Source organism: Panthera pardus, unplaced genomic scaffold (assembly GCF_024362965.1).
Source record: "Panthera pardus isolate Hobbes unplaced genomic scaffold, ASM2436296v1 HiC_scaffold_16, whole genome shotgun sequence".
Lineage (NCBI taxonomy): Eukaryota > Metazoa > Chordata > Mammalia > Carnivora > Felidae > Panthera > Panthera pardus.
This window is the reverse complement of record NW_026526721.1, coordinates 143,415,557-143,434,327: the sequence shown is the minus strand read 5'-3', so window position 1 is coordinate 143,434,327 and position 18,771 is coordinate 143,415,557. Positions and strand designations below refer to the sequence as shown.

The 18,771-nt window shown below is 33.8% G+C and overlaps 1 protein-coding gene across 1 annotated transcript in view; it reads right to left on the bottom strand.

The window, feature by feature from the left end:
- ZCWPW2 (zinc finger CW-type and PWWP domain containing 2) overlaps window positions 1–18,771 on the bottom strand; it is an 84,525-nt gene that overhangs the window by 36,738 nt on the left and 29,016 nt on the right. Inside the window, 1 exon segment of the mRNA XM_019422861.2 lies at window positions 8,431–8,545. Within this exon segment, the coding sequence (XP_019278406.1) occupies window positions 8,431–8,545 (115 nt within the window).

The following is an 18,771-nucleotide window of genomic DNA, read 5'->3' as shown; positions in this document are numbered from 1 at the left end:
CACTGCTAAAGGTCTCGCTACCACAGTTTCCGTTACCTGGTACATCATGTTTGTCTTTCCACAAAAAATACAAAGCATACGAAAAGCAAAAAACAGTCTGAAGTGACAGAGCAAGTATCAAAAGCAGACCCATGTATGTCAGAGATGTTGGAATGATCAGATTGTGAATTTAAAACAAGTACGCTTAATACAGTAAGGGCTTTAGCGTTAGAAGTAGGCAACATTCAAGAACAAGTGGGTATTGTAAGTAGAGACATGGAAATTCTAAGACATAATAAAAAAGAGGTGCTGGGGATTAAAAATGCTGTAACAGAAATGAAGAATACCTTTGACAGGTTTTACCACTAGATTGGACACAGTTGAGGAAAGAATCTGTGAGCTTGAGGATATATTAATAGAAACTTCTAAAACTGAAAGCAAAGAGAAAAAAGATTGGAAAACAAAAGAACAGAATATCCAAGATCAATGGGAAAACCACAAAAGTATAATATATGTGTAATGGGAATACCAGACAGAAAAGAAAGAGAAAGGAACAGAAGAAATATTGGAAGCAATAATGACCGAGAATTTCCCCTGATTTAACGTCAGATACCGAATAATGATCCAGGAAGCTCAGAGAACAAGCAGTATAAATGCCAAAGGTAAGCGGTAAGCAAAGATAAAGGAAAATTATTGAAAGAAGACTGGGGGAGGGTGGTGTGCCTTATCTGTAAAGGAGCAGATAGAATTTCATCCAATTCTCCTCAGAACCTGTGGGAACAAGAGGAGAATGAGTGAAATAATTAGTGTTGTGAGAGAAAAACCCACCAAATTAGAATTCAGTACCCTGTGAAATTATCCTTCAAAAATAAAGGCATATATATTTTGTCAGGCAAAGAAAAATTGAGGGAATTTGTTACCAGTAGATTTACCTTACAAGAAATGTTAAAAGAGAGAGGAAAATGATGTAGAGTAGAAACTTGTATCTACATAAAGAAAGGAACAGCATCAGGGAATGACTAAGTGAAGGTAAAATATAAACTTTTAATTTTCTTATTCTTTAACTGAAAACAATGTGTTCAAAATAGTAATAACGGCAACAATATGTTCGATTTAGGAAAACCATCTCCTTAAAAAGTTTTTTTTCTTAAAGAAACTTAAAAAGAAAGCATAATTGATATGCTAAGAAAGAAAACAGAATTATATAAAATGTTCAATTAAACTACAAAAGGCAGAAAAAGAGTGAAAGAAAAAATAGGAGCAAAGAAAAACAAATGGAAAACAGTAACACATACGGTAGCTATTAATTCAACTATATCAATAACTATTTTAAATTTCAGTGTCTAATTATACCAATTAAAAAACAAAGACTGTTAGAGTGGATCAACTATATGCTGTCTACAAAAAAACTCACTTTAACTACAAAGACACACAGAGGTTAAAAGTAGAAAAATAGAGATATAGCATGTTAACACTAATTAAAAGAAAGCTATATTAATTTCAGACAGAGAATGCTTCAGAGCAAGGAAAGTTATCAGGGATAAAGAGAATATTAATTAATAATACAGTGGTTACTACTCCAAGAAGACATAATGATTATTAATATAAATGTGGCTAACAACAGTGTCAAAGCATGTAACACAAAAATTGATAGAACTCAAGGAAAATACATAGACCCATTATGATAATTAGAGACTTTATCAGAAATGAGCAGGTCCAGAAGGCAGAAAATCAGTCAGGACATACAGTAGTTCCCCTTTATCTGCAGAGGGTATGTTCCAAGACCCCCAGTAGACACCTGAAACCACGGATAGTAGTAATAAAACCTATATATACTGATTTTTTCCTATATATACATAGTCCTGACACAGTTTAATTTATAAGTTAGGCAGGGTAAGAGATCTTAATACAATAGAATAATTATAACCATACGCTCTGATAAAAATTATGTGAATGTGGTCTCTCAAAATCTCTTATTGTAATGTACTCACCCTTCTTGTTATATGAGATAAAATGCCTGCATGATGAGATGAAGTGAGGTGAATGACAGAGGCACTGTGACATACTGTTACGCTACTACTGACCTTCTGATGAAACATCAAAGGAGGATCACCTGCTTCTAGGCCACAGCTGATAACTAAACGGATAACTAAAACTGTAGAAAGTGAAACTGCATATAAGAGGAAACTGTTGCACTTTGAACTCAACACCATCAATCGACTGAATATAATCTACACCTACAGACTACAACCTCAGTAGCAGAATACACATTCTTCTCATGCTCACTTGGAACATTCACCAAGATTGACTATGTTTTGGGCCATAAAATACTCCCTAACTCACTTCTGAAAACAGATATCATACAATAGTCTGCTCTCAGACCACAGTGGAATTAAACTAGATAACAAAACAAAACAAAACAAAACAAACAAACAAAAAAACCCCAGAAAGATAACTATAAAACCCTCTAAATACTTGGAGATTAAACAACACATTTCTAAATAACATATGGGTCAAAAAACAAATCTTAAGAGAAATTTTAAAATACTTTGGACTAAATGAAAATGAAAATAAAGTTTATGAAAATTTGTAAGATGCAGTAAAAGCAGTATTTAGAGAGGAATTTACAGCATTAAAATGTGTATATTATGAAAAAACAAAGACCCAAAATCAATAAACTAAGCTTCCATCTTAGGAAACTAGAAAAAGAAAAGCAAGTTAAAATATGAAGTATGCACAAAAAATAAAAATTAGGGCAGAAACCAATGAGATTGAAAACAGGAAATCAATTGAGGAAATAAAACCAAAAGCTGTTTCTTTGAAAAGATCAATAAAAATAAGACACTAGCCAGGCTAACTAGAAAAAAAGGACAGAAAACATAAATTACTAACATCAAAAATTAAAGAGAGGGCATCATTACAGATGTGAAGATATTAAAAGGATAATAAAAGGAAATGCTGTCAATAACTCTATGCCCACAAATCTGATTCCTAGATGAAATGGACCAATTCTTTAAAAGACGTAATCTGTCAAAAGTCACACAAGAATAAACAATCTAAGAAGCCTATATCTTTTTATAACATTGAATCAATATAATAACCTTACAAAACAAAAACACCAAGCCCAGATGGGTTCACTGGTGATTTCTACCAAATATTTATGGAAGAAATTATAGCAATTCTCTATAAGCTCTTCCAGAAGATAGAAGCAGGGGGAATACTTCCTAATTCATTCACTGAGGCCAGTATAACAAAACCAAACAAAGACATTACAAGAAAACTACGGACCAATTTCTCTAATGAACATAGATGCAAAATTCTCAACATACTACAAATCAAATCTAACAATGTATAAAAAGAATTATACACCATAAGCAAGTGAGATTTATCTGAGGTATACGAGGCTGCTTCAACAATCAAAATCAATTAACGTAATCAATGACATCAGTAGGTTAAAAAAGAAAAGTCAAATATGATCATATCAGTTGTGCAAATAAAGCACTTAACAAAATCCAACACACCCATGCATGATAAAAATTCCCAGCAAACTAGGAATAAAGGGAAACATCCTCAATTTGATAAGGAGAATCTATAAAAATCCTACAGCTGACATCATACTCAATAGTAAGAAGCTCAAAGCTTTTTCCCTAAGATTAGGAATAAGTCAGAGATGTTTCTGCCTCAGAACTCTTTTCAATATTGTACTGGAACTCCTAATTAATGCAATAAGGGGGAAAAAAGGAAGAAGAGTATAGATCGAGAAATAATAAAACTGCCTTTCTCAGTAGATGACATGAATATCTATGCAGAAAATCCAAAAAATCAAGAAAAATACTCCTGGAACAAATAAGTGATTATTGCAAGGTTGTAGGGCACAAGGTTAATACACAAAAGTCAATCACTTTCCTATTTACCAGCAATTAAAAAGTAGGATTTGAAATTAAGAACACATTACCATTTACACTAACACCCCCCAAATGAAATACTTAGGCATAAATTTAACAAAAGATGGACAAGATTATATGAGGAAAACTACAAAACTCTGATGAACAAAATGAAAGAACTAAATAATGTGGATATATTTCATATTTATGGATGGGGAGTCTCAATATTGTCAAGATGTCAGTTCTTCCCAACTTGATCTATAGATTCAGTACAATCTCAATGAAAATCCCAACAAGTTATTTTGTGGATATCAACAAACTGAATCTAAAGTTTATATGAATAGACAAAGATACAGAATAGCCATCACAATATTGAAGGACAGTCAGAGGACTTCATCCTACCTGACTTCAAAACTTACTCTAAAGCTACAATAATCAAGACAGTGTAATATTGGGAAAAGAATAACAAATAGATCAATGGAACAGAATAGACCGCCCAGAAACAAACTCTATAAATATAGTCAACTGATCTTTTACAAAAGAGCAAAGACAATATAATGAAGAAAAGTGTTTTCAATAACTGGTGTTGAACAACTAGATGTCTATGTGCCAAAAATGGATCTAGATCTAGACCTTACACCTTTCATAAAAATTAACTCAAAATCACACATCTAAATGAAAAATGCAAAACCATAAAACTCCTAGAGGGTAACACAGGAGAAAATGTAGATGACCTAGGATATGCTGATGACTTTAGATATAACATCAAAGGCAAGGCCCATGAAAGAAATAATTAATAAGTTGGACTTCATTAAAATTAAAATGTATGCTCTGAAAAATGCACTGTCAAGAGAATGAGAAGATAATCCAGAGTGAGAAAAAAATATTTTCAAAATACATACCTGACAAAAGGACTGTTATTTGAAATATACAAAGAACTCTTAAAAGTCAACAAGATGAACAATTGAATTAAAAAGCAGGCAATGAAGAGACACCACAGCAAAGAAGATTTATAGATGGCAAATAAGCATATGAAAGCATGTTCATCATCATTGTATGTCATTTTCTAATGACATTTAATTGCAAATTAAAACACCACTGCAGACCTATTAAAATGGCCAAAATCCAGAACACTGACAACACCAAATTCTGGCAAGTATGTGGGGCAACAGGAACTGTCATTCATTTCTGGTAGGAATGTAAAAATTATGCAGCCACTTTGGAAGATAGTTTGGCAGTTTCTTATAAAACTAAACATACCCTTACCATATGATTCAGCAATTGTGTTCCTTGGTAGTTACCCAAATGAGCTGAAAACTTATGTGCACAAAAAAACCTATGTTGCATGTTTATGGCAGCTTTATTCATAATTGTCAAAACCTAGAAACAACCAAGATGTCCTTCCGTTGGTGAACGGATACATAAACTGTATTACATACAAACAATGGACTATTTTCAGTGCTAAAGAATCTACAGACATGGAGAAACGTAAACACATATTACTAAGTAAAAGAAGTCAATCTGAAAAGGCTACATACTGTATGACTCCAACTATACGATGTTCTGGAGCCTAAAAAGATCTGTGGTTGTGAGGTGTTGGCAGAGGGGTAGGAGTGGGGGAGAAATGAACATGTGGAACACAAAATTTTTAGGCCAGTGAAACAATTCTGTATGATACTACAACGGTGAATACACATCATCATACATTCGTCAAAACCCGTAGAATGTACAACACAAAGAGTGAACCTTTTTTTTTTTTTTTTTTTTTAATTTTTTTTTCAACGTTTTTAATTTATTTTTTGGGACAGAGAGAGACAGAGCATGAACGGGGGAGGGTCAGAGAGAGAGGGAGACACAGAATCGGAAACAGGCTCCAGGCTCCGAGCCATCAGCCCAGAGCCCGACGCGGGGCTCGAACTCACGGACCGCGAGATCGTGACCTGGCTGAAGTCGGACGCTTAACCGACTGCGCCACCCAGGCGCCCCCACAAAGAGTGAACCTTAATGTAAACTCTGAATTTTGGGTGATAATGATATGTCAGTGTTGGTTCATGCTTCTCTGGGGCCAGAAGTTGATAGTGAAGATACTGTATGGGTATAGGGCAGGGAATTATGGGAACTCTGTACTTACTGCTTAATTTTTCTGGGAACCCGAAATTTTGCTGCTCTAAAAAATAAAGTTTATTTAAAACAAAACAAAACAATTCTAGGAAAAAAAAGGTAGAAATAGGAACATCCACTCTAAGATGTAAAGCATGTAAGAAAATATTAATCCTACAAATAACACAAAATCCTAAAGCTAAATTATAAAGAGACTATATGGATAATACCCTACTCATTTTAAAAATACAATTATAATGAATGTTCCTACATAAGAAAAATCTTTCTATACTCAGAAAAAGAATCACTTACTCGGAGTAATAGTTAATATAACAAAAAACAGGGGAACTGAATTATGTGGACAGGACTTTGAAATCTCTTACAGTATGAGCAGGTCTGTATTTTTTACATACCATTTACTGACCCGGCAGATTTCAACACTGAAAGAGTTGCATCAAACATAATAGTATGTCAATGTCTGCAGTGTAGGGAGAATTCAGGCCAAGAAATTAGGAGTCATTTCTGGGTTGGAAAAATAAATTTTGGGGTGAAGAAATTCTCAAAGTTGTTGGGATGAAATAAGTTGTTTGCCTCTAAACTACTCACCTTTTGTAAAATATCTGAATAATGGCTATTTATGTCTCAAAACCACTTTTGAACAAAGTAAGAAGCTGGATACGTACGAGAATTCACCCTAGAAGCTAAGCAAGGACTATATTGTCTCTTTTGGAGACAGTAAAGAGTGAGTCTGAAGTGAGCGAGCCTCTTATGGCAAAGACTGAATTCCTGCCAAGTCTCTTCATGCCCCCCATCTACAAATGTAGATGACTTAGGTTGCTAATGACTTCAGATAGAACATCAAAAGCAAGGGCCACAAAAGAAATAATTAGTAAGTTGGACTTCATTAAAATTAAAAGTTCTGCTCTGCAAAATACACTGTCAAGAGAATCAGAAGATAATCCAGAGTGAGAGAAGTATTTGCAAAATACATATCTGACAAAGGGCTGTTATCTGAAATACACAAAGAACTCTTAAAACTCAACAATAAGATGAACAAAATGAAAGTCTCTAGGCATGGATTCTCTACATTCAGACTGAATTACATCAATTTCTGCATGCAAAAATCATCAGTTTTTCAGCAAAAAAATGGTCTGCTACAAAACCAATGAGAAATAACCCCTCTCCATAGACTCTGGACAAGTAAGAATGCCAAAGGACCCAGACGTTAATACTCCAGCACCCACAACAATGACAAAGACACAGTTCCATATTTATTGAAAGAGTGTATCCATTGCTAGTGTGAAATGGCTGTAATATAATTTTAAAAAATAACTGACTATATTAGTTTACAGCATTTATATTAAAAAACCCTAAAACCCTAAATATTTCAAAGTTTATTTTGGTTACACAAGAAAAATGTATAATCCATGAAAAGAATAAAATTGCATTTGTGACAATACAGTGAGTTCAACCTTTACTGCTAATAAACAGAGACATTATATTTTCAGCACAAGGAATAAAAATCACATTCATGGTAATAAATGTCCCTTTTCCCAGTTTCAGAGTAAACCAGAGTAATGTGCTTGTCATTCTTTTCCACTGTTTTTAAATCTACTTATTTCCTTTAAAATCTAAACCTAGATAGCTGGGTTAATATTTAAATTTTTCTTAAATAAAATATTTTCACCTATAAGTTTTTTAAAATATATATTAAGCTTCTCCAAGGGAGGAAAAAAATACCACTCTTACTTTCAAATTCAGTCAGCACTGAAGGCCAGATCCTTCCATAATCTTTAGAACTGAAGGTGATAAGTTATTATCGCTAAGCAGCAAAATTTAAAAACATATTTAAATTTATTGAAAATCATCATTTTTATGTGAAATCACATTCAGAGTTAAAAATGTATCCTACCTACTATAATCATTATGATGAATTCATTTAAAAAGCTATCTATAAACCATAATATTGATGATTCAAAAGAACTTTCTTTGAAAATGACCTGAAATCTTACCATATTTTTTTACCTAATTAAAAAAAAAAAGTTGATGATGGTTTTTATCTCTGCCTTGAATGTGTTCACAAATAAAACATTTTGAAAAATACTTTGGTCTGAAATAAAACAGCACATGCAAATGAAAGTTTCATCCTAGAAATATATTTTAAAGACATAGCTTCTAATTGTGAAATATACTTTGAAACACATAAAAGAACTTACGTAGATAGTCTAAGAGTAAAGAAGATGATAGAAGCGTTAATTAAAACCCTTGCATTTAAATAGAGTGTATGCTTAGTTTCAGAGGGTGAAATACATACTATTAATCCATAGAAAACCAATTTTTCAGTGGACAAAGATATATCCTATCCCTATGAAAAGAATATTTTTTAAATGTGCAAATATATTTCAGAAAGCATGCATCTGAATAAATCCTCATTTGGGGGTGGTAAAGAATAAAAAAACTCAAATACCCTGTTTGGATAGGCGGCACACTTCCAGTCTTCGCTCGTGAGAATGTCCATAGAGAAGGTATGCTTCTTGTAGTGCACTTTTATACCATTTCTTTTTCTTCGTACATGTTCCTAGCTAAAGAAACACAGAAAAATAATGACTCATTTCTAAATGTATAATTTTGTTTTAATATCTACGTGATTTAGCTATTGAGCTGAAATTAACACGATTTAAGCATTGTAACATACATTATGTAGACTTTGGTATATAATTATTATTTCATTATTAGAGTATAGCAAAGTTGTGGGAATGTTGTACATTAAAAGACAAAGGGTTAGATTCTTGATTCACTAAGATAATATTTTAATATAATTCCTCTCACATTTAAAAAGTTACAAAAAGTTATGACCGCCAATGTAACAAAGTAGTCAGTATTAATATATTTTGTTAGCGTAATTTGATTCTCTTTTAAGTAACATAACAATGATACTGAAGTGGTATAAACTGAAAAGCCAAGTTTCTTATTGTAAGAAAATTAATTCCATTCACATCCAGTTTTGAGTTATGGCAGAAAAGTGACCTATTCATACAAGTTCCTTAAACTTTTGCCCCAATTTCTTCATCTCTAAAATGTGGATACTAATCATAAAGTTTCAGAAGTAATAAATGAAATAATAGATGACAGTTTTCTGGCATAGCAAGCACTCAATCAATGTTATTCTACTTGAATTCAGTACTTTTTCTACATGTAATTTATTTTTACAGAAATTTTTAAAGAGAAAAACAGAGTCAAAGAATCTCTAGGTTAAAAATGACTTTAAAAATTATCTGACTCACTAATTTTTCCATTGTTATTTTAGAACTTGACTAAAAAGTTTTTTTTAAGATTTTGTCTTTAAGTAATCTCCACACCCAACGTGGGTCTTGAATTTACAGTCTTGAGATCAAGAGTTACGTACTCTACCGACTGAGCCAACTAAGCATCCAAGAATCTGCCTAAAAAACTTTTTACAATATTTTTAAATGTTACAAATTATAAAATTCATACCACCATTTTCTTTTTTGGAAGTTTACCATAAAAAAAATACAGGCTTTTATTCTATTATTCCATATTTACCACTTGCATACAATAATCATATCTTTATCTCAGATACATAATTTACTCCTTATACAGAAATGTAAATCTATATAACACCTATATTTAATTCATTTAGAGAATGAAACTATCCATATATTTAAAGCTCTTCTCAAACTCCACCTTATTCTTGGAGTCCCCAAATTAATATCAACTATCTGTTCCTGTTACACTTAATATTTTCATTTAATCATTCACTACATTCTGAGTTGTATTATAGTTATTTGTATTCATGACTGCCCCTACCCATAAAATGAAAAGTCCCTGAAGACAGAGGCAATAAATAATATTTCATCTTTCTATCCTCCATAGTACCCACTTGCCTAATCTCACCGCATATTATGTAAGCATTGCGAAAGTGCTTGTTAAATTGCATGTTGTTCTAGACAATGATTTATTTTATAAAAAGGAGTCAAAGAATATAATGAAACAAAAACCTACTTTTTTTTTTCAAAAACCTACTTTTGTGCACAGAATATTTAAATTTCATTCATTAGTTTCACAGAAAAAGAGTTAGGCAGATACAATTTAATAGACATTAGAAAATTTAAACTAAGAATATCTAACTTAGTATCTGCATGTTTAAGATATTTCTGCAGCTCTAATGTTATGGTGCTAAATAAGAAATCAGTGAAAAACAGCCTAGAAGCTGATATGGCACTAAACAATTGATGTTAAGAAAATTTCTTGAGAAAAATCAATACTATAGATAGCTAAAGTAAACTTCGGTGAGTTTGGGGAACCAAAAAGCTTTTTTAAAAACTTGTGTCTGAGATTCTTTAAGAATTTATCAGTAAGTATGTGCCATCTAGTGGTAGTACAATCAAACATCTTCAAAGAAACAAAAAATTAAGACTATAATTTATAAAGAATTTTGAATTCCACAATTAGGCTCAACTATGCACTGTATTTTCCAACTAAAGTGGTGTGTACACACCCTGAAGGCTGGAATGTGCCGCCATATCCATCGCTGGTATTGTTTCTCCCAAAGGTACCCATTATTACCAGTTTCTTTCACAGTCTTTCACAGCTACTGTATGGATCTACAAACATTTATGTCATTTGTATGAATATATCTAATTTTACAGAGTGTTGTGAACAGTTACATATACTTTGAGTTTTTCAATTTGTCTTGCAGATTGCTTCGTTTATTGATTGATTTGACATATTCTAAACCCTTGGGATCTACCACTGAAGAATGTAGATAAAGCTTACCTTCATTCTAGCTAGTGAAACAGATGATCTACAATAAGCATAACAAATAAATAAAACCTACAGTATGTTAATAGGAGGTTACAAGTTCTATGTAATAAAGAAAAGGCAAAAAAGTAGGGTAACTCTCATTGAAAAGGTGACATCTGAGCAAAGACGTGAAAGAGGACAGGGAGTTAACCATGTAGATATTCCAAAAAAGAGAACTCCAAGCAGAGAAAAAAAAATACTCTAAGGTGGGAGGATACAAGTATATTCAAGAAGCATCAAAGAAACCAAGGTGGCTGAGGCTAAATGAAGAAGGAGAGTAACAGGTAATGAGATCACAAAATTAACAGGGGCCAGATCATGGAGGTCCTTTCAGGCCATTGCAGGGATCTTGCCTTTTATTCTAAAATGGGACCCATTCCATAGTTCTGAGCAGAAAAATAACATTTGATTTGATTCAGTGTTTTAAAACATTCTGATTTTTTATACTATTTATTTATTTATTTATTTATTTATTTAATATCCAAATTAGTTAGCATATAGTGCAACAATGATTTCAGGAATAGATTCCTTAATGCCCCTTACTCATTTAGCACATCCCCCCTCCCACAACCCCTCTAGCAACCCTCTGTTTGTTCTCCATATTGAAGAGTCTCTTATGTTTTGTCCCCCTCCCTGTTTTTATATTATTTTTGCTTCCCTTCCCTGATGTTCATCTGTTTTGTATCTTAACATCCTCATAGGAGTGAAGTCATATGTTATTTGTCTTTTTCTGACTAATTTTGCTTAGCATAATACCCTCTAGTTCCATCCATGTAGTTGCAAATGGCAAGATTTCATTCTTTTTGATTGCTGAGTAATACCCCATTGTATGTATACCACATCTTCTTTACCCATGCATCCATCGATGGACATGTGGGCTCTTTCCATACTTTGGCTACTGTTGATAGTGCTGCTATAAACATTGGGGTGCATGTGCCCCTTTGAAACAGCATATCTGTATCCCTTGGATAAATACCTAGTAGTGCAATTGCTGGGTTGTAGGGTAGTTCTATTTTCAATTTTTTGAAGAAGCTCCAAACTGTTTTCCAGAGTGGCTGCACCAGCTTGGGTTCCCACCAGCAGTGCAAAAGAGATCCTCTGTCTCTGCATCCTTGCCAACATCTGTTGTTGTCTGGGTTGTTAATGTAAGTGTGAGGTGGTATCTCATTGTGGTTTTGATTTGTATTTCCCTGGTGATGAGTGATGTTGAGCATTTTTTCATGTGTCGGTTGGCCATCTGGATGTCTTCTTTGGAGAAGTGTCTATTCATGTCTTTTGCCCATTTCTTCACTGGATTATTTGTTTTTTGGGTGTTGAGTTTGATAAGTTCTTTATAGATTTTGGATACTAATCCTTTATCTGATATGTCATTTGCAAATATCTTCTCCCATTCCGTCAGTTGCCTTTGTTTTGCTCATTGTTTTCTTCATTGTGCAGAAGCTTTTTATTTTGATGAGGGCCCAGTAGCTCATGTTTGCTTTTGTTTTCCTTGCCACTGGAGACCTGTTGAGTAACAAGTTGCTTCAGCCAAGGTCAAAGACTTTTTCCTGCTTTCTCCTTGAGGATTTTGATGGCTTCCTGTCTTATGTTTAGGTCTTTCATCCATTTTGAGTTTAGTTTTGTGTAAGGTATAAGAAAGTGGTCCAGGTTCATTTTTCTGCATGTTGCTGTCCAGTTTTCCCAGCACCACTTGCTGAAGAGACTGTCTTTATTCCATTGGATTTTCTTTCCTGCTTTGTCAAAGATTAGTTGGCCATATGTTTGTGGGTCCATTTCTGGGTTCTCTATTGTTACATTGATCTGAGTGTCTGTTTTTGTGCCAGTACCATACTGTCTTGATGATTACAGCTTTGTAATACAGCTTGAAGTCCGGGATTGTGATGCCTCCTGCTTTGGTTTTCTTTTTCAAGATTGCTTTGGCTATTCGGGGTCTTTTCTGGTTCCATACACATTTTAGGATTGTTTGTTTTAGCTCTGTGAAGAATGCTGGTGTTATTTTTATAGGGATTGCATTGAAAATGCAGATTGCTTTCGGTAGTATTGATATTTTAACACTATTTGTTCTTCCTCTCCAGGAGCATAGGATATTTTCCCATTTTTTTGTGTCTTCTTTAATTTCTTTCATAAGATTTCTATAGTTTTCAGTGTATAGATTTTTCACCTCTTTGGTTAGATTTATTCCTAGGTATTTTATGGTTTTTGGTGTCATTCTGATTGTTTTGACCAAAATAAACTATACAAAGGCATGTAGATATAAGATTACCAGTAATAACCTAGGCAAGAAATGATGGTGGTATAGACCAGGATAGTGGCAGCCATTGTGGTGAAAAGTGGTAGGATTCTGGACATAATTTGAAGTTACAGCAAAATAAATTTCTTGACCAACTGAAAATTGGGTGTGAGAGAAGCAGAAGATGACCCTAAGGCTTTTGGACTGAACTAGCAGAAGGATGAACTTTGCTGTCAAGTGAGAAGAAGGCTGTCAAGGAAGTGAGATTCTGAGGGGGAAGATCAAGAGTTCAGACCTGTTGGTACAAGATGTCTATTGTGACATCCAAGTGGAGATACCAAGTAAGAGTGTGGTAAGGAAATTCAGGAGAGAAATGAGAACAGCAGATAATATTTATGAATCATACACACACACACACACACACACACACACACACACACACACACACACAGAATTTAAAGCCAAGAAACTGGATGACATAACCAAAGTAACGAGGAAACAGATGAAGGTATATCCACACACGTGCTTTGTATGTGCCATTATTTATTTGACAAATGCCCTAGCTATGAACATTTAAGCTATTTCTAATATTATGTAATTTGAAACAATGCTTTAATAAAAAAATTTGTGCATATATCACTTTTCCCATGTGAAAGTGTAAGAAGAGTAAATTCCTAGATGTTGAATTACCAGGTTTGAAGGTGTATTTTAAATTTTGGAACTGTGAATTCACTCTTGAATGAGATGGTCACAATTTACAATGCCACAAACAGAATGTTTCCTCACACCCTGGAGAAGACTTCTGTGACCACACTTTCAGATCTCTGTCAATATTTTAAGAGAAATACAGTATTTTTTATTATCATTTTCATTTCTCAAATTTAGTAATTATGAGAAACTTTTAATATTTTTCCAACTTTACTGAGGTACAATTGCCATATAACTATGCAAATTTAAGGAGCACAACATAATAATTGGATACCTGTGTATCTTGTAAAATTATTACCATAATAGAGTTAGTTAACACCTCCATCAACTCACACAATAACTCGTGTGTGTGTGTGTGTGTGTGTGGTGAGAACATTTAAGATCTGCTTTTTTTTTTCAACTTTCAAATACATACTACAGTATTATTTTTTTTTTTAATTTTTTTTAACATTTATTTATTTTTGAGACAGAGAGAGACAGAGCATGAACGGGGGAGGGGCAGAGAGAGAGGGAGACACAGAATCGGAAACAGGCTCCAGGCTCTGAGCCATCAGCCCAGAGCCTGACGCGGGGCTCGAACTCACGGACCGCGAGATCTTGACCTGAGCCAAAGTCGGACGCTCAACCGACTGAGCCACCCAGGTGCCCCACATAATACAGTATTATTAACTTTAGTCACCATGTTGTACATTAGATCCCAGATCTTATTCATCAATTTTTCACATTTTTAAAAGCCATTTATGTTTTCTTTTCTACAAGTGACTGTTCAAGTCCTGTGTTAATATTTATATAGGTCTTTTTCTTATTGGTTTATAAGAGTCTTGTATAAATTAAAAAAGTAATACACTGTTACATGTATTGCAAGTACCTTTTCCTGTTGACAGTTAATTTTTTAGATATATTTGTATTTTCATTTTGTTCATTTAAATCTTTCATCCTTCTAGCACTAATTTGTGTGTAAGTTATGAGGTATAGCTTCTACTTTGTGTTTTTCCCAAGTAGCCATTGGTACCCATACAATTTATTAATAATACAACTTTAATTATTTGAATATAATCTTAACCACTAACTATATTTCCAAGTACTTTGGAGTCTATTTTTGGACTTTATATTGTTCTATTTATCTGTCAAATCACTGTTAGCACGAAACTGCTTTATCTAATGGGGCTTTATTATAATTTTGTATTTTATAGGCCTACTTCCCTCTTCTATGTTTAATTTTCCTATACATTTTAGCATTCATCTTAAGCCCTTTTTTAAAATTGAGATTACATTAAAAATAATTTAGGGAGAATTGACATCTTTCCATATTAAATTTTCTAAACCAAAAAGAGGATTATATCTTTCCGTTTACTTAGGTTTTATTTTCTGTCTCTTAGTAGCATTTTGAAGTTGTATTCACATAGCTCACATATATGCTTCTTAAGCTTATTCTAGTGTGTTATGTATGTTTTGTTGCTATTATAAATGGGAACTTTTATCCATTCATATTTTCACACTGGTTGCCTCTGTATACTAATTTTATAACTGCCATATAATTGAATTTTCTTATTGTTTAAAATAGTTTTTAGATTTGAGTTCCATGGGTTTTCCAAGTAAACAATTATCTACTAATAATGATAATCTTGCTTTTTTTCTTTCCTGTATATGTACTTTGGCTCCTTTCTTTGGCTAATTATATTAGCCAATTCTACCAGGACAATTACATAATTGTAGTAATCTTACATACTTTTAAAAACCCAAATTTCCTACCAGAACAACCAATGTCTTCTCTAATTAAAATAGAACTTTCAGTTGAATGAGTTCATGTATTTTTCAAGACATGCAGAAGTGATTCACGTTTATTTAAATAGACTTCTTCTGCAGAAGCTACCAAAAAGAAATGTTTATTTGTAATCACCTTCATATACTAAACTGTTTAATACATTATCATAATCTTTCAACTGGAATTTGCCAAGAAAGGGCTTCTGGATTGACGAGAAAGAAATAAAGACACAGCATTTCACCAAACATAATAGATTCATTCCATACACTAATTACCAGGGCAAAATTTGTAAAGGATGAATGAACATCATGCTTGAATGAATTATAGTAATAACACTGTGATTAGGTTCAATATTAAAATACTATAGTATTTAATGAGATAAATCTTCAACTTGAAGGTTTACATTTTAGACAAAATTCAGCAAAGGAAACAATTCTATTTTGAATAAGCCTAAACTAAGGCAAAAACTACCTTTTCCTGGTTTTTTTAAGAAAAAAAAATTTTTTTAAACAAAGATAATCTTTTAAAGGCATGAAAACATTTAAATTTACCATTGCAGCCAAAAGTCAAGTAAGATAATTAGATTAACAAAGATTTTTTCAAGACCAAGTGGTATTGAAAATAGGATTCAAACTCAAGCAGAAAGTAACTGCCATTCAAACTCACTCTATCAACTGCAACGTGGAGGTGTTTACCACTTGACTGAAATCTACAGCAACTCTTGTGACTTTCCTGATAACTCTCGGATAATAAAATGTCCCAGAGTTACTTATTTAGTTCCCTGAAATTCAAAAACTACAATGTCTACTTGCATGTAAGAAACAAAATTCCAAAACTGCATTTGAAGTTAAAGCTTCTGTTCCTCCTCAAGCTAGGGACATACTGTAGGCTGAAGTGGTCCTCCTTTTCCTCCATGTGTTTCTCTTTCTCTCCCCACATCTTCTGGCTTCTCTGGGATTGAAAAGATTTGGTGTGGAGAATGGAAGAGAAATTGCAATAAATATTTTTGACTGCTACATAGCAGTTTGGGGTTGGTGCTTTCTAGGCTTAAAGCATTTTTTTTATTGTGGGGTGCTTTGTGGGTTTTTGGAGAATGTTTTCTACCAACTAGGAACAACTTCCCTGACAGAGGAGATCTTTCTTGAGCTGGCTGCTTTCAATCAACCCCCTACCCCATTACCACTTTTCCTGTATTGCTCAGTCTAGATTTCACGGGAACAGGAAGCCATCTTTATTTTTTTTAATTTTTATTTTTTTTTCAGTATATGAAATTTATTGTCAAATTGGTTTCCATACGACACCCAGTGCTCATCCCAAAAGATGCCCTCTTCAATACCCATCACCCACCCTCTCCTCCCTCCCACCCCCCATCAACCCTCAGTTTGTTCTCAGTTTTATTTAAGAGTCTCTTATGCTTTGACTCTCTCCCACTCTAACCTCTTTTTTTTTTTTCCTTCCCCTCCCCCATGGGTTTCTGTTAAGTTTCTCAGGATCCACATAAAGTGAAAACATATGGTATCTTTCTCTGTATGGAGGAAGCCATTTCTAGAAGACCCTTCTAAAATGACTACTCGGGGTGCCTGGGTGGCTCAGTCGGTTAAGTGTCCGACTTCGGCTTAGATCATGGTCTTACAGTTTGTGGGTTCAAGCCCCGCGTCGGGCTCTGTGCTGACAGCTCAGAGCCTGGAGCCTGCTTCAGATTCTGTGTCTCCCTCCCTCTCTGCCCCTCCCCTGCTCACACTCTGTCTCTCTCAAAAATAAATAAACATTAAAAAAAATTAAAATGACTACGATTCTTTTTCCCATGTTGCCTGCATCCTCTCTCCCCCAAACCACGGGAATGCTGGCCATTCTCAGTGCCTCTAGATCTTTTCATTCTGTTGCTAGACCTGATAACCAGGCACTCTCACTCAGATTTCTCAGAGGAAAGCACCAGTATGTTGTGTTGCTCAAGCTCAAGAGTACACACATCATGCTCTCAAAAAATCCCTCATACAGGAAAATGAACATCTTTCCTTTTCACAAGATGGGTAGTGAGGAGGTATAGGGAAAATGTCATAGAATATCATTACTTTCTCCAAAGAAACTCCTGTATGTTCAACCTCAAACCTTTTATATCCTTGCATAAATTAGGCAAAGGGCTGCCAAGCCAGTTTTAGCCCCTCCTTTGCAATGTGAAAGTCTTGTACCTTAGTTTGCAATGTGAAAACAGTTATTTTTGTCTTCATCTTTTGTAGTCTTAAAGACTTAATGTATTTCACTAAAACCTGAATATATTTTAATGTTAAAACTTCCAAATTTTCTCCCACCCCAAAACAAACAAAACACAGAAAAGTTTTCAAATATACTTGTTTAAGAAGGAAATTTTAAATGCAGCTCTTTAGCAAACTTTCAAGGTGCTGCTAACAGCTTATAAAGTGAAGGATTAAGATCAATAACTTTACATAAGATCATAGAAAGGACAGGACATCTTCAAATCCCAGTAAATTCTATGATGCAAAGACAGAATATCAATTCCTTTGTTACGTTTATATTACTGTGGCAACTTGAGGTTTATCAATCAATTTATTAAATTTAGGGTGAAGGGGAAAAATAAGTAATCATAGAGGAAAAGAAGTAATCATCATGGAAAGAAAAGGAAGACTCACAGTCTAAAAATTTGTGTGAATTTATGAATGTAAATAAGAGATTCTTGATAGATGTATTCTTGGTGGATGAATAAACATGTAAATATTTGGAGTAAGGACGAGGTTTGAGACTCTCACAGATGGTTAGACAAGGAAGACAGTACCTGTGTCCGGGAAAATTCCCAGCTATGTCCAAAACTGAAAAGGTTGTAAGGTACTGTTTTATATGATCTTGTTTCAATTGAGTGTTATTGGCTGACTGAAAGGACTTAATATCATTTTTACATTTCCCAGGATTTGAGGAAGAAATTGAATGTCCCTTTTCATTGAATAAGGTTTGTGCTATCACCACATACTAGTATGGAGTGGCAGAGTCAAAGAAAATAATGTATTTGTGCCTGTTCACCCAGGAAGGCCAGAGGACTGAAATCTGCAATCCAGCAGAAATTCGTATCTTTTGTCCCTTTGTATTTTAAGATTGCTTCCCCACCTATGAGTTATTCAAAGTATAAAAACCTGAAGCTCTAGCAGGATAAATCTTATGCTTCAAACTTGAATGTGTAAGCAGTGTTCCATTACCAATTTTTGCTAAATAAAAATCAATGTAATATCCCACATCCAACAAGGATAAGAAATTTGATCTCAGGCATTTGG